Source organism: Pogoniulus pusillus, chromosome 13 (assembly GCF_015220805.1).
Source record: "Pogoniulus pusillus isolate bPogPus1 chromosome 13, bPogPus1.pri, whole genome shotgun sequence".
In the NCBI taxonomy this organism is placed as follows: domain Eukaryota; kingdom Metazoa; phylum Chordata; class Aves; order Piciformes; family Lybiidae; genus Pogoniulus; species Pogoniulus pusillus.
This window is the reverse complement of record NC_087276.1, coordinates 17,245,627-17,269,582: the sequence shown is the minus strand read 5'-3', so window position 1 is coordinate 17,269,582 and position 23,956 is coordinate 17,245,627. Positions and strand designations below refer to the sequence as shown.

At 56.7% G+C, this 23,956-nt stretch overlaps 1 protein-coding gene across 1 annotated transcript in view; it reads right to left on the bottom strand.

Moving 5' to 3' along the window:
* The window catches only part of CFAP70 (cilia and flagella associated protein 70), a 29,922-nt gene that overhangs the window by 2,548 nt on the left and 3,418 nt on the right, over positions 1 to 23,956 (bottom strand). The window contains exons 2-24 of the mRNA XM_064153245.1: positions 23,506 to 23,692; positions 23,144 to 23,233; positions 22,644 to 22,723; positions 21,513 to 21,689; positions 21,052 to 21,234; positions 20,545 to 20,636; positions 19,733 to 19,832; positions 17,664 to 17,798; positions 15,233 to 15,394; positions 14,478 to 14,558; positions 13,505 to 13,596; positions 11,202 to 11,262; positions 9,583 to 9,774; positions 8,505 to 8,636; positions 7,698 to 7,823; positions 6,375 to 6,508; positions 6,161 to 6,303; positions 5,122 to 5,304; positions 3,393 to 3,500; positions 2,272 to 2,360; positions 1,733 to 1,885; positions 900 to 1,061; positions 328 to 417 (exon numbers count right to left, since the gene is read on the bottom strand). Coding sequence (XP_064009315.1) covers positions 328 to 417; positions 900 to 1,061; positions 1,733 to 1,885; positions 2,272 to 2,360; positions 3,393 to 3,500; positions 5,122 to 5,304; positions 6,161 to 6,303; positions 6,375 to 6,508; positions 7,698 to 7,823; positions 8,505 to 8,636; positions 9,583 to 9,774; positions 11,202 to 11,262; positions 13,505 to 13,596; positions 14,478 to 14,558; positions 15,233 to 15,394; positions 17,664 to 17,798; positions 19,733 to 19,832; positions 20,545 to 20,636; positions 21,052 to 21,234; positions 21,513 to 21,689; positions 22,644 to 22,723; positions 23,144 to 23,233; positions 23,506 to 23,692 — 2,952 coding nt within the window. The remainder of the gene's footprint in view (positions 1 to 327; positions 418 to 899; positions 1,062 to 1,732; positions 1,886 to 2,271; positions 2,361 to 3,392; positions 3,501 to 5,121; positions 5,305 to 6,160; positions 6,304 to 6,374; positions 6,509 to 7,697; positions 7,824 to 8,504; positions 8,637 to 9,582; positions 9,775 to 11,201; positions 11,263 to 13,504; positions 13,597 to 14,477; positions 14,559 to 15,232; positions 15,395 to 17,663; positions 17,799 to 19,732; positions 19,833 to 20,544; positions 20,637 to 21,051; positions 21,235 to 21,512; positions 21,690 to 22,643; positions 22,724 to 23,143; positions 23,234 to 23,505; positions 23,693 to 23,956) is intronic.

Below are 23,956 nucleotides of genomic sequence, written 5' to 3'. Positions count from 1 at the left end.
AAGTGGAGCAGTGCAGAGTTAGGTTGGACACCAGGAGGAAGTGTTGGCACAGTGAGGGTGGGGAGAGACTGGCACAGGCTGCCCAGGTTGGTGGTTGAGGCCATCCCTGGAAACATCCAAGCTCAGGCTTGCTGTGTGCTTGTGCAGCCTGCTCTGGCTGGAGGTGTCCCTGCTGCCTGCAGGGGTTGGACAGGATGCCCTTAGAGGGTCCCTTCCAACACGATGTGTTCTGTGGCTCTGTGAAGGGGGTTCTGGCAGAGCAGCCCTGCCCCCTGTGTGCCCCAGAGGAAGGGAAAGCCCAGGGCAGGTGTAGGCAGCTGCACTCACCCTGTAGCAGGCGATGCCCACCCCCAGCCAGGTGAGACAGGAGGCAGAGCTCTGGCAGGCGAGGAGGTAGGTCTGCTTGGCACGGCTGTACTGTGGGGAGAGACACAGCCAGGTCTGGCCTGCACCAAACACAGCCCTTTCCAGAGGGGCTCCCCAAACACCCCAGCTCTGCTGGGGCCTCAGAGCCTGCCCACTGTCCCCACAGGGGTGGCTCTGTGGGGGCAGTTAGCAAAGCAGTGCTGGAGAAGTGACCTTCATCGTGAGGACAAAGCCATAACATTGCTCAGGCTGGAAAAAGCCTTTCAGGTCCTCCAGTCCAAGCCTGAGCCCAGCCCTGCCTGCATCACATGCTCTCAGCACCACAGCTACACAGCTTTGGAAGCCCTCTAGGGATGGAGGGCTGCCTGGGCCAGGCCTGGACAACCCTCAAGGGGAACAAATTGTTCCTCATGGCCAAACTGAACCTCTTCTGGGTGTCCTGCTGTGGCAGAGGGTTGGGCTGGATGATCTCCGGAGCCCACCCTGCTGGCACTCTGTGCAGCTCCCTCCCCCCACTCCTGCTGGCTTCTCACCTCTTTCTCCTGCAGGTAGATGGAGCCCAGGCGCAGCCAGATGAAGTGCACATCCTCAGCGTCCCGCGGGAAGCTGGTGGCTCGCTCGTAGCACTCCTTTGCCTTCCCAAAGTCCTTCCTCAGGTAGCTCAGGTGTCCCTTCTGAGCCCAGACGTTTGGATCCTGCACACACAAATCCAAGAGTGAGCCACGGTTCAGAGATGGGAGTGAGAGAAGCCTGGGAGAGAGGCAGACACCCTGTAGCCAGCAGCAGTAGCAGGGAGGAGCTGGTCAGTGTTTGGTTATAGCAGGGAGGAGTTAATGTAGAACTAAACCAGCCAGTGGCTGCCTGCACAGCACCAGCACTGGCAGCCCCTTCCAGCCCTTCCTGGCCCGCTGGCCTGCGCGGTGCGAGGCTTCCTGGGCGAGCAAACGGCACTGAGAGGTGTGAGCTTGCCCCTGCCTTCCCTGCCACCCAGTGCCCCGAGCTGCCCTCCCTCTCTGCTGAGCAGCAGTCCTGCTCCCCATGAAGAGACCTGCCCCACCCCCAGAGGGCAAGGGGATGGGGACCTACAGGTCCAGAGGAGAAAAGGCAAGGCAGCAGAGCAGGCAGAGGAGTCCTGGCTCAGGAATGCCACCTGGCTGCGAGGAGGTGCCAGAAGGCAAGCAGCGGGGAGGGCAGTGGGAAGGCAGTGGGAGGGCAGCGCTGCAGCCGCAGCCTGAGGCGTCTCTTCAGCTGCTGGGCTGCCGCAGGCTGAGCCCAGGGCTGCAGGATAGGCTGTAGGCTCTCAGGGTTTGCTGTGCTGCTTGGCTTGTGTCCTGCTGCGGCAGCCCAGGAGCACTGCCACACTTACAATGGGGTCCATCTTGGTGGCTTCAGAGAGACTCTGCTCACAGCTGGGCAGATCTTCCTTCAGCAAGTAAGTCTGGGCCAGGGCCAGGTAGTAGGCACAGGAGGGAGCTCCCTGGAGGCTCAGCAGCTCGTGGGCCAGAGCCCTGTGAACCAGCTGTGGGAGAAGAGCAGTGTGGTGGTGAGGAGAGGCAGCAACCCGTGGGCATCCCAGGAGGAGTTGGCAGGAGGACTGAGTCACTGCTGTCTGACTGCACAGAGCCCAGCACAGAGGGGCTGGAAGGAACCTCTGGAGATCATCCAGCCTAACCCTCTGCCACAGCAGGACACCCACAGCAGCCTGCCCAGGAGCACAGTGCCCAGCTGGCCCTGGAAGCTCTCCATAGAGGGAGCCTCCACAGCCTCTCTAGGCAGCCTACTCCAGCAACCCCACAGCAAAGAAGTCATCTCAGAGAAGTTATTTATGTTCCTCTGAAGCCCACCAGCTCTTTAGAACAGAGACCCAATGTTTCTTCCCACCCCTCCAGTCCTCACTGAGCTAACCTGGACAGCATTGACCTTCAGCAGGAATTCCACTGCCTTCATAAAGATGCTGCAGTGAGGTTGGCCGAGTCCTGAGCCAGGGGCTGGTGCTGCAAGAGAATGAGTCTCCATCAGGCCCAAGGCTGAAGCAAGAGCAGGACCTCAGAGCTTCAGTGGGGACAGAGGGGCCCCAGCAGCAGGGTGTGCCACCTGGGAGGTGGCAGGGCAGGCTGAAGCAGAGATTAACTCAACGTTTCCTTCTGAAGGCCTTAAGTGTTGGGTGAGATGTGAATGGAAAGGGTCTCTCCACACTCGGTTTCCAGCCCAAACCAGAGAAAGAGGCAGGGATTTATGGCTGGAGCTCATCAGATCTAACTGCAGTGAGGTCCCTGCCCCACCCAGACCAACCCAACAGGGCCTGAAGCTTGCAGCACTGCCATCCCCTGGATTCCCAGAGCTATGGCAACACCGGCGTTGGAAAGGGCTTTTAGGGTCAGCAAGCCCAGCCCGCACTGCCAAGGGCACCGCTAAGCCACGGCCCTCAGCACCACCAGGGGCTCCGGTGGGTGCCTCTGTCACAGCAGGGCTGTAGAGGAGGGAAATCATCACACAGCCAGAGGAGATCCACAGGGACAGTCCCATAAAACCAGAGGACTGCTGGAGGTTGGAGGAGACCTTTGAGATCACCAAGCTCACCTGCACACCTGGACCTCACAATCCCACTGCTGCTGAGCTAAGGTCAGCTGCTGCCACCTCAGGGGGCACACATCTGAGCAGCCGATGAAGCTGCTGGGGGCAGGGACACACAGGGAGAGAACCTGAGCATAGCAAGTGCCATCTGAACACGAGGAGAAGCTTCTTTACTGTGAGGGTGGCAGAGCACTGAGCAGGCTGCCCAGAGAGGTGCTGGAGTCTCCATCTCTGCAGAGATTCCAACCCCACCTGGCTGTGTTCCTGTGTGGCCTGCCCTGTGTGCCCCTGCTCTGGCAAGGGGGCTGGGCTGGATGATCTCCAGAGGTCACTCCCAACCTCTAGCACTCTGCCACTCTGCAGACCCAGTCTTGGCATCAGGATGGGTACAGCTCAGTGCTCCCTTCACCACTGCTGGAAAGAAGCCATCTCCCACATTCCCCTCCCTTCACCTCCTGGGGCTGCCTCAGCTGCTATGGCCTCTTCCTTGGGTGCTACACAGGCCAGGACAGGCTCCACCACCTCGGGCTGTTTGTCAGCTGAGCCATCTGGAACCCTCTCTGGAAAGAAACCAACACCCATCAGGTGTAAGCAAGGAGTTTGCCATCGACTGCCCAGTTTGGAGCAAGGTTGGGCAGGAATAGGGAAGAGAAGAAAGAGAAAAGAACTGGGAAGGATTTTCTGCAGGAGGCAACACCTGGGGCTGGGCTTTGGAGCAGGTCACCATGTGCAGCTAGGCACAGGGACAGCTCAGGTGGTGCCCCTCCCTCTTCAGTAAAAGGGGCAAAAGAAGGTGTGTGGCACGAGGTCTGCCTGCACGAGGCACTTGGCATGGAGGGGTGAGAAGGTTAAGAATGAAGCCAGCCAACATGTCCCACAGCCTGGCCAAGCCTCTGAGTCTCAGGACAGAAAGTCCTGGCTCAGGAGGAGGTGGCACTCAGCAAGGCTCCCAGGAAAGCCTTCAGCTCAGGGTCACTCTGAGTAGCTGACTTGCCTGGTAAAGTGGCGAGGCAGAACTTTCCAAGCTGTGTGGGAATCATGGAGCTGTTTGGGTTGGAAGAGGTCTTCACCATCATCCAGTCCAAGCCTTACCCCAGCCCTGCCAGGGCACCACTGAGCCATGGCTCTCAGCACCACAGCTACACAGCTCTGAAACCCCTACAGGCATGGGGACTCTAAAACTGTCATGGGCAGCCTGGGCCAGGCCTGGACAGCCCTCGAGGGGAACAAATTGTTCCTCATAGTCAGCCTGAACCTCCCCTGGGGCTACTTGAGGCTATTTTCTCTCCTCTTGTCACTTGTTCTCCGGGAGCAGAGCCCAACCCCCAGCTGGCTGAAGCCTCCTCTCAGGGAGCTCTAGAGAGCAAGGAGGTCTCCCTGTAGCCTCCTCTTCTCCAGGCTGCACACCTCCAGCTCCCTCAGCTGCTCCTCCCCAGCTCTGTTCTCCAGACTGTTCCCCAGATTCATTGCTTTGTGCAGTGAGAGGCTCAGAACTGACCTCAGCACTCAAGCTGTGGCCTCCCCAGTGCCCAACACAGGGGCGCAATCCCTACCCTGCTCCTGCTGCCCACACCATTACTGATCTAGGCCAGGCTACTGGCACCCTCCTTGCTCACCTGGGCACCCCCTGGCTCACCTTCATCTGCTGTCACCCAGCACCCCCAGACCGTTTTCCAACAGGCACTTTCCAGCCACTCTGGCCCTAGACTGGAGCCTTCCTGGGGTTGCTGTGCCCCAAGGGCATGACCCAGCACTTGGGCTTGTTGAACCTCATCCCATTGGCCTCAGCACATGTCTGCAGCCTGGCCAGAGCCCTCTGCAGAGCTTTCCTGCCCTCCAGCAGATCAACACTGCCAACCAATTCAGTGTCACCTGCAAACTGCCTGAGGTTGCCTCCATCCCCTCACCCAGATCAGTGATAGAGTTCTTCAGCATGATGGTGGTGAGAGACTGGCACAAGTTGCCAGAGAAGTGGTGGAAGCCTCATCACTGGATGTTTCTGAGGCCAGGCTGAATGTGACTGTGAGCAACCTGATCTAGTGTGAGGTGTCCTTGCCCATGGCAGGAGAGTTGGAGTTGGATGATCTTTGAGGCCCCTTCCAGCCCTGACAATTGTGTGATTCTACTCTGAGCCCTCTCCACGCTGCTGCCAGGGTACTTTCTAGTTTCACCCAACATTACCTGACACATGTTCTTCTGGGTCTGGGCTGGGAGAGCTCACACACCCAGCAGAAACGTCCTTTTGCCCTCCTCCTCCCTCAGCAGCCTCAGAGCTGCTCCTCTGCTGTGCCTGCAGCAGCTTCTTGGCCTCCCGGAAGGCCATTTCTGCCTGAATATCATTGGTCTGCAGCTCATAAAACAAACCTGTGGGGGACAGAGAGCAGCAGAAGCAGACATGGAACCCATAGCAGAACTTTTCCCCTCACCCCCACATTAGAGCAGTGAGAAGAGGACCAGAGGCAGAAATGGTGCCTGGCTCTACAGGAGCCACCAGCACCCACCTGCAGTGCCCCAGCCTGGGGACACAACTGGAAAGCTGCCTGGTGGGAAAGGACCCGGGAGTGTTGGTTGACAGTGACTGGAGATGATCCAAGGGGTGCCCAGGTGGGCAAGGAGGGCACCAGCAGCCTGGCTTGGATCAGCAGTGGTGTGGGCAGCAGGAGCAGGGCAGGGATTGTATCTCTGTGCTGGGCATTGGAAAGGCCACAGCTTGAGAAATGTGTTCAGTTCTGGACCCCTCACTCCAAGGACACTGAGGGGTTTGGAAGGGTTCAGTGAAGGGCAACAGAGCTGGGGAAGGGTCTGAAGAGCAGGGCTGAGGAGGAGCAGCTGAGGGAGCTGGGGGTGTGCAGCCTGGAGAAGAGGAGGCTGAGGGAGACCTCCTTGCTCTCTACAGCTCCCTGAGAGGAGGCTGCAGCCAGCTGGGGCTTGGGCTCTGCTCCCAGGGAACAAGCAACAGGAGGAGATAAAATGACCCCAAGTAGCCCCAGGGGAGATTTAGGTTGGCCATGAGGAACAATTTCTTCCCCTTCAGGTTTGTCCAGGCCTGGCCCAGGCTGTCCAGAGCAGTGTTGGAGTCCCCATGCCTGGAGGTTTCAGAGCTGTGGTGCTGAGGGCCCTGGTTTGGTGGTGCCTTGGCAGGGCTGGGTTAAGGCTGGACTGGATGACCTGAAAGGTCTTTCCCAACCCAAAGGATTTCAGGAGCTGTGTGCTTTGGTACCTGACAGTGTCCAGGCCAGCACACTGGAGGGCTCCAAGCAGCAGGCATCCTCAAAGCAAATCTCGGCCTCTTCATAGTGCTGCAGCATCACAGCCACAATCCCACAGAGCAGCAAGCTGGGGACAGGCTTGGGCTGGTCAGACCTGCAACCCCCCCAGGCAGTGTAGGGATGACACCCTCCACCTCCCCCCAACCCTCCCTGAGCACCCAGCACCTTTGGATGTTGTTGGGGTCCAGGGAAAGAGCCTGCTGGAAGCAGTGCTGGGCTCTGGCTGTCTCCTGGAGCAGCAGGTAGAAGATGCCATAGTCCAGCCAGGGCTGGATACTGTGCTGGTCCTGAGCCACCCTCTAGACAAAGGAAAGCATCACTGTGAGGAGGACATCATTCTGCAATGGCCATGGCTTCCTTCTATCCTAAACAGTGGAGCTAGGCAGGTTCTCCTCCCCCTCTGCTCTGCCCTGGTGAGACCACACCTGGAATGTGTCCAGTTAAGGGCTCCCCAGTTCAAGAGGCAGGGATCTGCTGGAGAAGGTCCAGGGGAGGCTGTGAGCACTATGAAGGGGCTGGAACATCTCTGCTGTGAGGAGAGGCTGAGAGGCCTGGCGCTGGGTAGTCTGGAGAGGAGAAGACTGAGAGGGGACCTGAGCAGTGTCTATAAATATCTGAGGGGTGGGGAGCAAGGGGAAGAGGCCAGGATCTGTTCAGTGGCACCTGGTAAGAGCACAAGGAATAACGGAGATGAGCTGGAGCCCAGGAGGTGCTACCTCAGCAGGAGGAGAAAGTTGTTTGGTTGAGGGTGCTGGAGGCCTGGACTCCTGCTGGAGTCTCCTTCTCTGCAGACTTCCAAAGCCAACCTGGATGTGTTCCTATGTGCCCTGCTCTGGGTGACCCTGCTCTGGCAGGGGGGTTAGACTGAATGCTCTCCAGAGGTCCCTTCCAGCCCCTGCCAGTCTGTGATCCTGTGGCCAGCCCAGTTCAGCATCAGTCAAGCCCTTGTCCTACCACTCAGCTGGGATTATCCAGGGCTTCACCTGAGCCTCCTTCACTTCACACACGTCCTCCTTCAGCTGACCTCCTCCCACCCTCCTGTTGGGAAGCCTCAGTGTCCCCTGCCTTAACTCAGTGCACCTTTTGGACCAGCTCACCCCATTTCCCCTGCCATGGAGGCCGAAGCCCTCAGTGCCCAGGCCAGGCTGTGCCTCACATCCTCCAGAGAGCAGCATCTCCCCAGCAAGTCCCTCACAGACTCCCAGGAGTGTGCTGCTCACATTCACCTCCTTCCTCCCCAAACACAGCAGCTGGGGCAGCCTGAGCTGGCAGCAACTGGAGCTCCATGACACCATCACCACTGTGTGCTGGAGCCCCATGCCATCATCATCACAGTGTGCTGGAGCTCCATGCCACCACCACAGTGTACTGGAGTCCCACACCACCACCACTATGTGTGCTGGAGCCCCATGCCACCACCACCACACTCTGCTGGCTGCCAGCTCAGACTCACAGGAGATGGGCAGGAGGGAGCAGAGGCTCCTTTACCTGCTGGTGGTACAGAGATGCCAGCTTGTAGTCCTTGTTGAACTCAGCTTCACGAGCAAAGAGGCAGAGCTGCTCCTGGGTTGTGTGGGATGGGGGGGCTGGAGCAGAAGGTTCCTCGAAGAGGAGCTGGCAGGGAGGGAGACAAAGTCAGCCCTGGGGAGGGTAAGGGTGCTTGGTGTGATGCCAGGCCAGCAGCAGCTCCTAGGCCAGAACTGTGGCGGCACACGCTGGGTGAGTTGGAAAGGCAAAGCTGTGCCAGATGCCTGTATGTGCTGTGCCATGTTCCTGGGCACCTCTCTACCAGGGCCAGGGCAACATCCCTTCACAGACTGCTTTGGGCTGGAAGAGACCTTACAAGATCATCCAGCCCAACCCCTGCACTCAGCAGAAGCATCTGGAGCAGGCTACTCACAGCCCCACACAACCTGACCTGCAGTCCTGCCAGCCATGGGGCAGCTCCCACCTCTCTGGGCAGCCTGGGACAGGCTCTCCCCACCCTCATGGTCAAACCTCTCTCCCTTCTCTCCACTCTCAATCTCTCTCTTGCTGTTCAAACCATCCCCCCTTAGCCTGCCACCACAGGCCCTGCTCAAAACTCTGTCCCCAGCTCTCTTTTGGTCCCTTGAAGCATTGCAAAGCCATCAGGAGGTCTCCCTGCAGCCTTCTCCTCTCCAGGCTGAGCAGCCCCAGCTCTCCCAGGCTGGCCTGACAGCAGAGCTTCCACCCTGCCAGCACTGCTGTGGCCTTGATGTGAAGCCCTGGACCCCTGGTGATGCTGTGTCCCAGCTCACCCCAGCTTCTCCCTACCTGATTGAGGGCAATGTGCATCTGCTCCACCAGGTACACGTAGAGCTCGCTGAGGAAAGCCTGGAGCTCCTCCTGGCTCTCAAACGCTGTGCTCCTCAGGTACTTCTCCCTCACAAGCTTCACTACAGCATACTGTGGAGACATAAGAGGTTTGGACTAGGCAGGAGTCCTCTGCTCCCTCCACCAGCTCCACAATCGCACACAGCCAGACTGTGCTGCTTCCTCCTGAAGCTCCAGCTTGGTTGTGAAGAACAAACCCAGCCCAGCATCAAAAGAAGTTAGGATAGCAAGCAGGGAGCAATTCCCATCCCACCTCCTAGCCCTGCCTCTCCCTGGCACTCCAGTGTCTGTTCAGAGACAACCTGTGGGAAGAGTCATGCCCTTGACACAGAAATGGGGTCTCTGGGCACAGCATGGCCAGGGCAAAACAGCTGACAGAGGGCAACTCCTTTTCCCTGCCAAGATGGGCTGGCAGTGTGCAAGAGCAGGCACCTCTGCCTGCCTCAGGCTGTGAGCATGGGGCAGAGGGATGTGACCAGCTGTGCAGACTGCCCTCTTTAGCTGTCCTCCTGGAGTGTGTCCAAGGCAGCTTGATGCCTGCTCTGTAGGAGGATTTCTGGAGCAACATGAAGATGATGAGAGGCTGGAGAACCTCTCCTGTGGGACAGGCTGGGATTGGTCAGTCTGGAGAAGAGAAGGCTCCAGGCAGATTTCAGAGCAGCCTTCCAGTGCCTGAAGGGGTTGCAGGAGAGCTGAGGAGGGACTTTGAACAAGGACTGAGAGTGCCAGGAGAGGGACAATGGCTTTGAGCTGGGAGAGGGGAGGCTGAGAGTGGAGAGAAGGAAGAAGGTGAGGGTGGGGAGAGACTGGCACAGGTTACCCAGGGAGGTTGGGGATCACAGAATCACAGAATGTGATCACATTCTGTGATCCCCAACCTCCCTGGAGGTGTTGAAGGTCAGGCTGGATGAGGCCCTGAGCACCCTGAGCTGGTGGGAGGTGTCCCTGCCGGAGACCTGGAGAAGCTGCCAGTTACAAAGCAGGTAAAGAAAGTGAGATGCACAGAAGCAGTCTTCACCTTCAGCTGCTCCTTGAAAGCAAAGTAGTGCCCAGAGGTGTTGAGTTCAAAGTTGAGCTGACACTTCTGCTCCTCCAGGCTTTGGTGGTCAAGGGCTGCATGCTCAGGTAGTTGCTTCCCAAACAGCTTATGGTATTCCTTTAGGATGGACATTGCAATGCTGCTGATGTGCTTGTGATAATCTTCCACAGCCTAGGAAATAAAGAACTCCAACTCAACCTTTGTGCCACCAGCCTTGGGATCTGTTTGATATGCCAGAGGCCACAGCTGCCATAAATTCCACCTGACTCAGTCTCAGCTAGGCTGGCACTCAGCTGTCCTGCCCATGCCTGAGGACTGACAAAATACCCACGTGGAAATACAAAAGACCTTCATCATCTCCACAGATAAGTGCAGTATCTTCAGAATCAGAGACTGCTCCTGCTGGATTTTACGCTCACAAGTCAGAATCTCAGTCCTCATCCTCTGGCCTATAGCAGTGGAACTGCTTGGGACTCAGACCTCACTTGCTGAGAGCTTTGTAAACCCAGCAGGCTGCAGTCCCACAGTGCCAGGAGGGTGGGGCTGGAAGGGATCTCTGGAGATCATCCAGCCCAACCCCTGCCAAAGCAGGGCACCCACAGCAGCTTGCCCAGCAGCACAGTGCCCAGCTGCCCTTGGAAGCTCTCCACACAAGGACACTCCACAGCCTCTCTGGGCAGCCTGCTCCAGACCTCCAGCACCCTCACAACAAACATCTTTCTCCTCCTGCTCAGCTGCAGCCTCCTGGCTGCCACTTTGTGCCCCTTGCCCCTTGGTCTGGCTCTGGGCACCACTGACAAGAGTTTGGCCCCAGCCTCTCACTCCCCACAGCTCCTTTAGCTCTTGCTGAGCATTGCTCAGATACCCTCTGGGGCTGCTCTTCTGCAGGCTCTCAGCCCCAGGGCTCTCAGCCTTTGCTCCTCCCAGAGCTGCTCCCGCGTGGCAGAAGCTTCCCCACACTGTGCTAATCCCCTGTGCACTGCAGACAGTGCAGCACAAAGCCCTCCTGCAGCAGCAGAGGAGCAGTTACTGAAGTGCTGCTTTTTTCCCTCACTGTTGCTTTGAGTTTCCCATCAGCCAAGGACCATCCAAGGCCATTCTCCTTCCATGGCTGCACCCACAGAAAGCAAGCAAGTTCCCAGACACTGTTTTGTGGATGTCACACACACACAGGTCCTGAAGAGCTCTGGTTAGGACTGATTCTGTCCATGTTTGTCTGGGCCTGATGAAGCCCCTGAGTAAGTCTGGAACAAGAACCTGTTGAGACTGCACCAGATAAATGTAAAGGCTACCTCAACCTTCTTCTCCAGCACCCTGTTTCCTTCCAGGCACCCCCACACTGCTGCCTTCCCTGCCTTTGCTACATCTGTCCCCTTCACAGGGGCTGCCAACATGAGTCACACAGCCCAGGAATGATTTCCCAAGGTGGATGTGCAGAAAACACCTCCTGAAGTCTTATTTTCTTCTATTTTCTCTTCAGACATCATCTAAGTGTTGCTGTGGAGCTGCAGCTGAGCAGGAGGATTCTCCTGTGTGAGGGTGATGAAGGCAGGGGGAGGTGGCAGAGTGGTGGCAAGGACACAGGCTCCTGCACCTACCTTCTTGGCTCCTGAAGTCCGAGGAGGCAGGGGAGGGCGAGCAGGAATCATCTCCTTGATCCTGTCACAGAGAGGACAGAAGAGCTCAGCCAGGAGCTGTGCCAGCAGTTGAGGGCTGGCAGCTGGCAGGGAGAGGGCTCCAGCCTTTCATCATGTCCCTGAGACACCTCCCAGGAACCTGGGCAAGGGGCAAAGAAGTGCCAAAGCCAGAAGGAACTGTGAAGCCCAAGCTGCTATGACAGATGTACATGACAGAGCCCTGCCCACCACCCAGGAGGGCTCATTTGTCAGGCCTGGCATCTGCAGCTGCCAGGTGAAGGAGGAGTTCTGAATTTATGCAAGTTGTGGGCAAGTAGAGATGGTGTAAAAAGGGGCAGGAGAAAATCTGTTCTAAGCAGGGTTCATCCTCCTCAGCCTCTTCTTCCTAGAAGACAGCAAGAAGCCCAGCAGGGCACACCCAAAGCTTCCCCTCAAAGCAGGGCAGCTGCTCATGCTTCTGGCCAAGAGAGAGCAACTGCCCCTGGAGCATCGGAGCATTGTTGGCTTGGAAGAGGGCTCTAAGCTCATCCAGTCCAACCAGCAACCCAACACCATCATGGCCACAGGTTCCTGGCACACCTCCAGGGGTGGTGACTTTATACTTCCTTGGGCAGCCTCTGCCAATGCCTGACAGAGCAGGCTGGAAGAGAGCTTTAAGATCATCAAGTCCAACACTACCAAATGTGCTGCTGAACAACATTCCTCAGCACCACCAGCATGGAGCCCTGCAGCAGGCTGCCCACAGAGGCTCTGGAGTCTCCTCTGGAGGCTTCCCAAATCCACCTGGATGCATTCCTGTGCAGACTACCCTGGGGGATCCTGCTTGGCAAGGAGTTTGGACTGGATGATCTCTGGAGGTCCCTTCCAACCTCTAAGGTTCTGTGATTCTGTGACCTTCATGGATCTGAAATCTCTCCAGGAATGATGACTCAGCCACTTCCCTAAGCAGCCTTTCCCAGGTCTTGACAACCCTCACAGTGGAAGGGTTGCTTTGCTTGGATTCTTTCCACAACAGTCTGATGTCTTCCTGCTCCTCTCCCTACCAGAGAATTTTGAAGGCCCCAGGCTGCAGCACACCACAGCAGGATGGATTTAGGCCGAGAGCCTCCTGGCCCACACACAGAGCCACTTGTCACCCTTCACCCATTTGCTGCACTTTCTCTTTTTTATGCACTCAAACCAAAAAAGGCCTTTCCTAGGCTGCAACACAGCAGGGACAGGGAGAAAGTGACAGAGATCAGACACCTGGAAGGCTCCAAGCAGCACCGAGAGCAGCCCTACAGCCTCTAACTAACCTGCAAAACTAACCTGAGGCCAGCAAGAGCAGGGTAGGGATTGTCCTCCTGTGCTCAGCCCTGAGGAGGCTACACCTGGAGTACTGGCTTCAGATTTGGACTCCTCACTCCCAGAAGGACACTGAGGGGCTGGATCAGGGCCAGAGAAGGGCAACAGAGCTGGGGAAGGGTCTGGAGAGCAGGGCTGGGGAGGAGCAGCTGAGGGAGCTGGGAGTGTGCAGCCTGGAGAAGAGGCTGAGGGAGACCTCACTGCTCTCTATAGCTTCGTGAGAGGAGGCTGCAGCCAGGTGGGAGGTGGGCTCTGCTGCCAAGGAACAAGTCACAGAATGAGAGGAAATGGACTCAAGTTGTCCCAGGGGAGGGTTAGGCTAGACATGAAAAACATTTTCTTCCCTTTGAGGGTTGTCCAGGCCTGGCCCAGGCTGTCCAGGGTAGTAGTGGAGTCCCATGGCTGGAGGGGTTTCAGAGCCATGGCTTAGTGGTGTTAGTGGTGCCCTGGCAGGGCTGGGTCGAGAGCTGGACTGAATGAATCTGAAAGTCTCTTCCAACTAAACCTATTTTATAGTTCTGTGATCCTAAGATTGTGAGAAGAATTCTGAAAAGTTGAAGAAAAAAGAGCCCAATGCTGTGGTGCAGCCACGTCAGGGGTGCCCAGGACACTCTGTGCTGGTTGCCAGTCCTGACCAAGCAAGCTGGGCATCACATGCCAGAGGCAAAAGCACAGGGCTTAAGGGGAAACAAAGCCCAGCCAGGAAAGCAGACACTGCTGTGCTGCTCTGGTGTCTCCTGTTTGGGAGGGCTTTGTGTCTTCCCAACACACCAGATGCCATCTCATAAACCAGTCTGGCCAAATCCTCCTCCTGATTGCAGTGGGCTCTGGCTGAGGCCCTCAGCTCTCCTTCCAGAGCAGTCTGGCCTTGATGCAGAGCTGAGCTGTCAGCTCCTGAGCTCCAGCTGGGCTTTACCTACCGTCTGCTGAGCTCCTCCCGCGACCGCTTGGGTACCAGGGCCTTGTCCAGCTTTATCTCTAGCAGCAGGAAGGTTCCTGCCTCAGCATATTGCTGTGAAGACAAACATTGCTCCCTCAGTGCTCTGCTGGCCAGAACCACTCCTGGCAGGATGAAAGACTGAGCAATGGAGATAGATATCTGGAGCAAATCCCATTTCAAGCTGCAGAGAAGGAGCTGGTTTTAGCAGCTGCCCTCAGAATGATTTACAGCAGCAGAATTCAGCTCAGAGAAACCAACCTGGCTCAGAGGCTCAATCTGCTCACAGAAAGAATCTTGGTTTGAGCCAAAATAACATAAAATCAGAGATTCAAAGAATGGGTTGGAAGGGACCTTTGAGATCATCCATGGGACACCTCCCACCAGCCCAGATTGCTCAGTGCCTCATCCAGCCTGGCCTTCAACACCTCCAGGGAGGTTATGGATCACAGAACCACAGAATGTGATCATAAATCTCCTCATAGATCACATTCTGTGATTCTCTGATCCACAACCTCCCTGTTCCAGTCTCTCCCCACCCTCAGTGCAAATAATTTCTTCCTCCTCTCCACTCTCAGTCTTCCCTCTTCCAGCTCAAAGCCATTGTGCCTCGTCCTGTTCCTCCCAGCCCTCGTCCAAAGTCCCTCCCCAGCTCTCCTGGAGCCCCTTCAGCTACTGGAAGGCTGTTCTAAGGTCTCCCTGGAGCCTTCTCTTCTCCTTCGATTAGAAGGAACTCTTTTAACTAAGCCTTTGGTTATTCAGAGACCTTCCAGCCCCCTGGCAGGCTGCCCTCCAGCTGAGCATCACTGAGACAACCCCAAGTCAGCACCTCCATAAAGCATCAGCTGTTGGCTCACTCCTGAGGGGTTCTCTTGTATGCAAGGTGTGAGACAGCAGCACAGTGCTGCTCTAGCTTCTCCTCTCCTCTCCCCCTCCCTTCCCAGAGCCATCATTACCTGCCCATCAAGGCTAGGACTAGCCACGCTGTCAGCTTCCACAGCAGCATCTGGCAGATGGATTTTGGTCACATTGGACATCTGTTAGAGCAAAAGCAAAGACATCTCTTGTTTCAGCTTCAAAATCCTCACACCTCCACAAGCAGGGGCTGGACTCAATGATCTTAAAGGTCTTTTGCAACCCAAGTGATTCCATGATTCCAGGTTGAGGATGTGAGCAGGGCACCTGCTCGGGCAGCCTGAAGCTAATGAGGATCTCTCAGCTGGCTGAGACAACTCCACAGAACCACACAAATCACTCAAGTGGCAGAGATGGAAGGGACCCCAAGGATCAGCCAGCTCCAACCCTGGCATGGGCAGGGACACCTCACACTGGATCACGTTGCCCAGAGCCACATCCAGCCTGGCCTTGAACAGCTCCAGGGAGGTTGTGGACCACAGAATCACAAATTCTCCCTGGGCAACCTGTGCTAGTGTCTCACCACCCTCACTGCAAACAGTCTCTTCCTCATCTCCATTCAATCTCCCCTGCCACAGCTCAAAACCATTGTTCCTTGTCCTGGCATCTGGCAGCCTGGATCACCCAGTTCTAACCCCTGCCATGGGCCGGGACACCTCACACTAGGTCAGGTTGCCCAGAGCCACATCCAGCCTGGCCTTAAAAACATCCAGAGATGAGGCTTCCACCAGCTCACAGCAGTTCCTGGGGGTGGGAATGGAGCAGCCACGTTGAGATGGACCTCTCCAGGCCTTACCCTGCGGGTGGAGTCCTTATCTCTGCTGGGCTTCTCTTTGTCTTCCTTCTGAGCCTTGCTGGGAGCAGGTCTGGGACTGCCAATCCCTGGGGTCCATGACCCTTCCTTACTCAGCCTGAGCCGTGTCCTGAGATCCTGGAGAACACTGTGCTGCCTTTTGGTCTGGAAAAACAACCCAGAGGGGACAGAGGGAATGGAGGGGCCAGCTGGGCTCCCCCACACCTCTGCCTTAACCTCTTCCATGGGAAAACACATTCTCAGGACTATGCCTGCATCAGGAACAGTGTGGCCAGCAGGACCAGGGCAGTCCTTCTGCCCCTCTAGTCAGTACTGGTTAGGCCACACCTTGACTGTTGTGTCCAGTCCTAGGCCACTCAGTTGAAGAAAGATGCTGAGGTGCTGGAAGGTGTCCAGAGAAGGGCAGCAAGGCTGGGGAGGGGCCTGGAGCACAGCCCTGTGAGGAGAGGCTGAGGGAGCTGGGGGTGTGCAGCCTGGAGAAGAGGAGGCTCAGGGCAGACCTCATTGCTGTTTACAACTACCTGAAAGGAGGTTGTAGCCAAGTGGGGTTGGGCTCTTCTCCCAGGTGACCAGGGACAGAAAAGAGGACACAGCCTGAAGCTGTGCCAGGGCAGGTTCAGGATGGATGTTAGGAGGAAGTTCTTCACAGAGAGAGTGATTGGCATTGGAATGGGCTGCCTGGGAGAGGTGGTGGAGTTCCCAGCCCTGGAGGTGTTGAAGCAAAGCCTGGATGAGGCACTTAGTGCTATGGTCTGGTTGATTGTCTAGGGCTGGGTACTACGTTGGACTGGATGAGCTTGGAGGTCTCTTCCAACCTGGTTGATTCTGTGATTCAGGGCCCTGCACAAAGGAGCTGTGCAGCCTCATCCTGCCCTCCCAACACTTCAGCTACTGCTGCTTGAGGCCAGCTCTGATACCACAGAGCTATGAAGCCTCAGCTTTGGCTACCACAAAACCCTAGGATTGTTCAGGTTGGAAAAGTCCTCTAAGCTCATCCAGTCCAACCAGCAACCCAACACCATCATGGCCACCAAACCATGGCCCCAGCTGCCATGGCCACAGGTTCCTGGCACACCTCCAGGGGTGGTGACTTTATACTTCCTTGGGCAGCCTCTGCCAATGCCTGACAGAGCAGGCTGGAAGAGAGCTTTAAGATCATCAAGTCCAACACTACCAAATGTGCTGCTGAACAACATTCCTCAGCACCACCAGCATGGAGCCCTGCAGCAGGCTGCCCACAGAGGCTCTGGAGTCTCCTCTGGAGGCTTCCCAAATCCACCTGGATGCATTCCTGTGCAGACTACCCTGGGGGATCCTGCTTGGCAGGGGAGTTGGACTGGATGATCCCTGGAGGTCCCTTTCAACCTCTAAGGTTCCGTGATTCTGTGATCTCCATGGGTCTGAAATGCCTCCAGGAATGACAATTCAGCCACTTCCCTGAGCAGCCTTTTCCAGGTCTCAACCACTCTTGCAGCAAAGAAACTGTTTCTAATCTCCAACCTGAACCTCCACTGGACTCCTGCAGCCTGGCCCAGGGATCAGAGCTGTGATCCACTGAGCTCCTGCAGCCTGGCACTCTGTGGGCAGTAGGCAGAGAATGCAGGCTGTGTGTGTGCCCTGCTGAAAGAAGCTCTGGGAGCAGTGTGGGGAAAAGGAGCTGTTAAGTGTCGTTGGTGGGAACAGAGAGGGGGGGGAAGCACCGAGCCAAACAAACCCCCAGGAGCTGCAAGAGCTCCAGCGGCAGCTCCTTTGGTGGTTGCCTGGGGCAACGCTCCCCCCTCAGCGCCACTGTTTGCTCTTCCCAGCGCCGCAGCTCCTGCTCCAGGCTGCCGCGGGAGGCAGAGCAGTGAGATTCGGAGCCTCCCTCGGCCCCTAGAGCTGCTTCTGCGCACTCAAAATCTCTGCCCCTGCGAAGTCTGCACCTGAAAGCTTCTCTGCTTGTCTGCAGCAGCACGGGGGAGCAGAGCCAGCGGACACTGCCACACTGCCTGCTCCCAACCCACACTGCCTGTTCCCAACCCACACTGCCTGCTCCCAACCCACACTGCCTGCTCCCAACCCACGCTGCCCACACTGCCTGCTCCCAACCCACACTGCCTGCTCCCAGCCCCATGCTGCCCACACTGCCTGCTCCCAACCCACACTGCCTGCTCCCAGCCCCACGCTGCCCACACTGCCTGCTCCCAACCCACACTGCCTGCTCTCAGCCCCACGCTGCCCACACTGCCTGCTCCCAACCCACACTGCCTGCTCCCAGCCCCACGCTGCCCACACTGCCTGCTCTCAACCCCACACTGCCTGCTCCCAAATCCCACATATTTCCTGCTCCTAACCCCCACACTACCTGCTCCCAGCCCCACTGTGCACAAACACAGAGCTGGAGCAGGGCCTGGCTCTCTGGTTCTGCTCTCACCTTCTCCAGCACCTCACTGTCCTGGTAGCCAAAGACACGGAAAGCCCCTCGGATGCAGCTCACTCCAGGGCAGAGCAAAGGCATCAGGTTGACATAGGCCACCCCATGGAAGGAAATCTGCTTGTCCTCATCTCCCTGGAAACACAGAGCAAGGGCCTGAGACACCAAGAAGCAGCCTGCTGCTGCCTCGGAGGAAACAAAGTCATTGGGCCCAGCAGGAGGAAGCCACAGAGCACACCTGATCAGACAGTGGCTGCCTGGCACACAGCTGAGACAACCTAGCTGAGAAGCCTGGAGCTGCTATGGAGGGCACTCACTGCACCCCAGTGCCTGCAGGGCAGCTTTTCCAGTGCCCACACTCTGCCAGCCCTCAGGGTGGTCTTTTGGAGCCAGTGCTGCAGAACTGCTAACTAGGTGATTAGAAATCCAAGTGGCCCCTCCAAGGCTGTGCAGCTTGGGGGTTGCACTAAGGGACCTAAAAGGGCCTGAAGCCCAGGCCAGCAGCACACTGGGTGCAGGGAACAAGGATCTCCACCAGAACTGCAAAACCCTGGCACCAGGGAGTGCTGGAAGGGATTTAGCCCAACTTGGATTAAGGCTCTGGGGAAACATTTCTCAGTGAGCTCTGCCTGTGACTCATGCAGCAGATGTAGGTTTCCCTGAACCAGGCAGGGAGAAACTGGGATGATCTGGGACACAGCTTCACTGGGGGTGCAGGGTTTGGCACAAAGGCCACAGTAATGCTGGCAGGGTGGAAGTCCTCTGCCGCAAGGTCAGGCTGGGAGAGTTGGGGCTGGTCAGCCTGGAGAAGAGAAGGCTCCAGGGAGGCCTCAGAGCAGCCTTCCAGTATCTGAAAGGGCTGCAGCAGAGCTGAGAAGGGACTTTGGACAAGGGCTGGGAGTGCCAGGATGAGGGACAATAGCTTTGAGCTGGGAGAGGGGAGATTTACATGGGATATCTCTGCTATGAGACTTGGGGTTGCTCAGTCTGGAGAAGAGAAGACCACAAACTCTGGCCTTCTGCAGTGTCCCTGCTTGGCTGGGAAGCAGAGCAGCATTCCAGGCCCTCATTGATCTGCTGTCCACCGTTTAGGGAAGGCAAACACAGCTACAGTGACTGCTCTGAACCCAGGGTCCTTCAGTGTTCTCCAGGCACTGGGTGCTTACCCCCAGCCCCAGGGCTGCTCTCAGGTGCAGCAGAGCTCTCCTGATCCAAGTCTTGCTCTCTAGACTTCCAGGTGGGATATGGAATTGTTTGAGTGGGGCCAGAAGAGGCTACAGCAGTGCTGGCAGGGTGGAAGCTCTGCTGTCAGGCCAGGCTGGCAGAGTTGGGGGTGTTCAGCCTGCAAAGGAGAAGGCTCCAGGGAGACCTCCTGGTGGCCTTGCAGTGCTTCAAGGGGCCAGAAGAGAGCTGGGGACAGAGTTTTGAGCAAGGCCTGTGGTGGCAGGCCGAGGGGGGATGGTTTGAACTGCAAGAGGGGAGAAGGGAGAAAGGTTTGGCACTGAGGGTGAGGAGAGCCTGTCCCAGGCTGCCCAGAGAGGTGGGAGCTGCCCTATGGCTGGCAGCACTGCAGGTCAGGTTGTGTGGAGCTGTGAGCAGCCTGCTCTGGGTGGAGATGTCCCTGCTGAGTGTAGGGCTTGGGCTGGATGAGCTTGGAAGTCTATGACTTCAATCCAGAACAGCTTAGGAGCTCTCACAACCAGGAGCAGCATCAAGAGGATGTTTCCTTGTCAGATGACCTCAGCTCATGCACAAAAGCAGTACTCATTCACACCTCAAGCAAGGCATAGAACTCCTTCTAGATGCTTCAAAATCTCAGCAGCAAGGTGAGTTCCCTTCACTCTCAGCAGCAGCCTCTCCCCAGCCCCTGCCCACCCAGCTCCCACAGCCCATCAGGAAGGAAAAATCTGATCCTTGTCTATTCAGCAGCTCTGTGAGGCTAAGGAAAGCCTCCAGCTGTCCAATTGGCTTTGGCAGCTTCAAGACTGGGGTTGGTATCACAAAGGCACTGAAAGGAACACACTTGGTAACTGGACAGGGCAGGCCAATACAGTCCCCCCTGCTCTCACCTTGTCAACTCTGTTGGCCTTCCCTTTGCTGGTTGGGGCCTGGACCACCCTGCAGACCTCCACGGGCCACAGCCTGCACTCCAAGATCTGCTGCTGCAGGCTGAGGGCACAAGAAGGGCACTGAGAAGAGGCATAAACCAAGCCTATGAGCCACCCCACCCTCCCTTCTGCTCCAGAGCATACCCCCAGCTTGGATTTTCTCCCATCCAGCCCCACAGCAAACACCTCCAGGCCACAGGGACATGTGTGCTTTGAGGCAGGCTTGGGAAGCACGACAGAAATTGGAGATCATCCAGCCCAACCCCCTGCCCAAGCAGGGCACCCACAGCAGCTTGCCCAGCAGCACAGTGCCCAGCTGCCCTTGGAAGCTCTCCACACAAGGACACTCCACAGCCTCTCTGGGCAGCCTGATCCAGGCCTCCAGCACCCTCACAACAAACAACTTTCTCCTCCTGCTCAGATGCAACCTCCTGGCTGCCACTCTGTGCCTATTGCCCCTTGGCCTGGCCCTAGCACCACTGACAAGAGTCTGGCCCCAGCCTCTTGCTCCCCACAGCTCCTTTAGCTCTTGCTGAGCATTGCTCAGATGCCCTCTGGGGCTGCTCTTCTGCAGGCTCTCTGTCTTTGCTCCTCCCAGAGCTGCCTGCCCTGGACTCTCCAGCAGTTCTCTGTCTCTCCTGAGCTGGGGAGCCCAGGACTGGACACTCTGCTTTCCATTCACACCACTGAGTGCAGTTATGGCTCAAACAGCTGCAAAGCAATTGAGAGCTAATCCCATGGCAGGCTGGAAGGGAGCTTCTCAGGTGCCTTACAGCAGCACAGCAGCAGGCTGCAGGAACCAACGCCTTTCCACATCCCACACGATTCTCTTCTTGCTTTCTGCTTGGGTCCTAAATTCCTTGTCCTGTGAGAAACAGCAGATGGTTAGAATCCAGAGCCTGCATCATCCCCAGATCATCCCCCAGAAGGTGCTTGGGGAGAACTGAGTCAGACAGAGGTGTCCAACCCGCTATGTCAAGGCCACCTTAGCCAGGTACATTAGTAGCCCTCCCTGCAGACACCAGAGCGTGGCTCACGAGGAGATAACACAACTCCAAGCCCAGCAGCTCAGCAGCAGGCAGCTTTCTGGGGACCAGGACTGGGAGCAGTCTCTTGGGCCTGCTCTTCCAGGGGAACCATCTCCTTGTCTGAACACTCCGCAGAGAACAGCACCAGCCACCTCTTCCTGCCCTCACAAATCTCTGCAGGTACTTCTCAGCCCCTTCAGAGAGACCTGCTGGTTCTCTCCCAGCCAGCACCCCACCAGCCACCTCCCTTACCTCTGGTCTGTTGAGCTCTCCATCCTCATCCTCAAAGGGACCTCCAAGGATGAAGGAGTTGGGGATGCTCAGAGCGCCGGGTGCCAGGATGGTATCAAGAGGCCATTTCTTGGGGCGGGGTAAGGGCTCTTTTTCATCACCCAGATTCAGGATGCCATTCTTGAAGATCAAGGGGAAATCCTGCTAAAGAGACAAGAGAAGACTTTTCCACCTCCAGCAGGAGCAGCAGCAACCACCACGCACAGGCTGGTCTGAGCTGCAGCTAGCTAAGTGAAGCAGCAGCACAGGGACCTCGGCCTAAACCATTCCATGACTCTGTAGTTCCAAAGGCTGCTCCTGCACAAGTACAGGAGCTGTACCCACCCTGTGCCTGGACACTTTGTTGCACAGTGAAGAACGTAGGAGAAGGATAAATCCTACATCAGCTAAACCCCTCTCAGGGTGCCTGGAGCAGTTCTCACCTCCCCAGCTCCTGGTACTTGCAGACAGGCCACATAGCTCTGCTGGGGTCCCGCTGGGGCAAAGGCTTCAGGCACAGAGTAAGCTGCCTCCAGGGTGACGCTCAGGAGGCTTCCACGAGCAAAATGGGCTTCAGAGAGCAAGGGCTCTGGGGTGAACACTGTCACTTCGAGGCCACCCTGTGAGAGGAGGATAAAGCAGAGCCAGCAAGGAGTCAATTAGAACTCTCCTGCTCTGGAGGGAGAAGCTGAGAGGGCAAGGTCAGAATGTATCATGTTAGCTTTTTCCTCACCTCAGGTGGAAAAGAAAAGCAAGCAGCACAGGAAAGGAATATTCATGATCAATTTGTCTGAACTGTGCTGTTTGCCTGCTCGAGGCATGGGATGTGCCCCAAGGGAGCCAGAAAGGAAGAGTCAGGGGCTCCCAAAACAAGCATCAGGGACGGCAAACAGCGATTTTCCAAGGGTGATTCAGAGCGTGCCAAGCTCAGGCCCCAGCTTCACACACTCTTTAATTCCCTGTCCCAGCCCTGGCTGCCTGGGGCCAGATGAAAAAGCAGCTCTCAGCATTTATCACCTCTCCTCCCTAATGAACCCCCTCCTTGCCCTGCTTACCCTGCAACACCTCTTAAACACAGAGCAGTCACTGCCACATCCAGGCCTCCAGTTCCCTCCCAGTCATAACCACAGGCAGGCCAGCAGCAAACCCAGACACAGTTCCCAGCCTTATCCTTCACTCCCTTCCTTTATTCCCTGGGGACTCCTCAGGAGGCTGAGTGAATGAGAACCTGGCAGGAGAGGCTATCAGAGCTTGCACAGTAATGGCCTGGGAGAGGTTTGCTCCACAGCAGCCAAATGAAGCTGGGCAGGCAGTGCTGCCTCTGCCTCTTGCTGTGTTTCCATCACGCTGCTTTCCCCCTCCAAGATTTGGTGGTTTTGGTTTTTTTTCTCCAGGGCTATTTGGAAGCTGAACAGGTCCTAGTACCACCTCCCCTATCCTAGGTGAGCAGAGACAGATGTGGTGGGGAGTAGGAAAGGCTTCCAAGCTCCTGGGACACCTGCACTGAGTGAGATGGCTGAGTCACCCTCACCTTCCCAGTGAAGAGCAGAGGAACAGCTCCAAACCCCACATACCTTGGCCTCAGGGTGAAGGCTCTCTGAGGGTGAGGTGGGCACTGCATACAAAGGTGCTGAGACCTCCAAGGAGCACTGTCCTGGGAAGAAACAGGAATGAGGACAGCAAAAATGAGACCATCTGGAGAGAACTCATGCCCTAAGGCTGAGCTCTTGCTCTCCTCACCCAGCCTCAGGTGCTATGAAGGGCATCTTGGCCAAGGGAGGGAAGGCAGAGTCAGAGGGGCACAAGGCAAAGGTCAGAAAGTGCAGCAAGGGTGGGGAGAGACTGGAACAAGTTTGCCCAGGGAGGTGGTGGATCACTGAATCACAGAATGGAGGTATTCCAGGCCAGGTTCCATGAGGCCTTGAGCAACCTCAGCTAGCGGGAGGTGTCCCGGCCCATGGCAGGGGTGTTGGAACTAGACCATCTTTAAGGTCCCTTCTGTGATTTTGTGAATAAGTGGAGTAAATCAGGGAGCAAGAAGTGCTTGTGGAGGCTGTGGAAGTCAATGCCATACCTTGCAGCAGAGGCAGAAGGTCCACCACAGCCTGGCCAAGAGGAATTGTCTTCTGTTTCTTCTCCTTTTGCACCACTTCTATCACTGTCACTAGAGAGACCAAAAGAGAGAGAAGCTGGAAGAGTTCCTCAGCCCAGCAGGTCAGAGGCTGAAAAGGATCTGTGCAAGCTCTGGCACATGTTCTCCTACTTCACCTCCCAAGGCTGACAGGAACACAGGCCAAGCTGAAAGGAAACTCTTCCAGCTGGCAGGGATGGGAAGAGCAGGGCTGAGATCCCTCAGCCACGAGCTATTCTTGAAGCACTGAGTCCCAGAGCAGGCAGGCAGGCAGAGGGGAGCTGCTGGCAGGCTCAGGTACTTACAGAGCACAGGTTGTTGCACAAGGTCATCCAAGGAGATGGGGCCAGCAGAGCTGCACTCGAAGCTGCTCAGGAAGTTATAGTTTGCTGTCCCGTCCGGGGAGACATCAGCCTTGGAGGAGTCCCCCAGGACGCTCCCCTTGAACTCCACACGCACCAGAGTGGCTGAGATGTCACTTTTGATGGCTCTCTGTCCAAAAAACAACACCTTCAGCAGCTGGCTCCACAGCAAAGGACCTAGGATGAAAGCTAACCTCTGGCAGGCAGCTCAGCCCAACCCTAGCAGGAGACTGATCAGTAGTGAAGAGGAGCAGAGCTTGGCCCTGCTTAGACCTCACCCTTCCCTGTCTTTCCAAGGGAAACTTCCTGCTCATCACCCTCTGATGCCCCAGGGATACCAAGAGATGCAGCAGGGGAGATGGAGAGTTCCAAGCTTCAACTCAGGGAAAGGCAA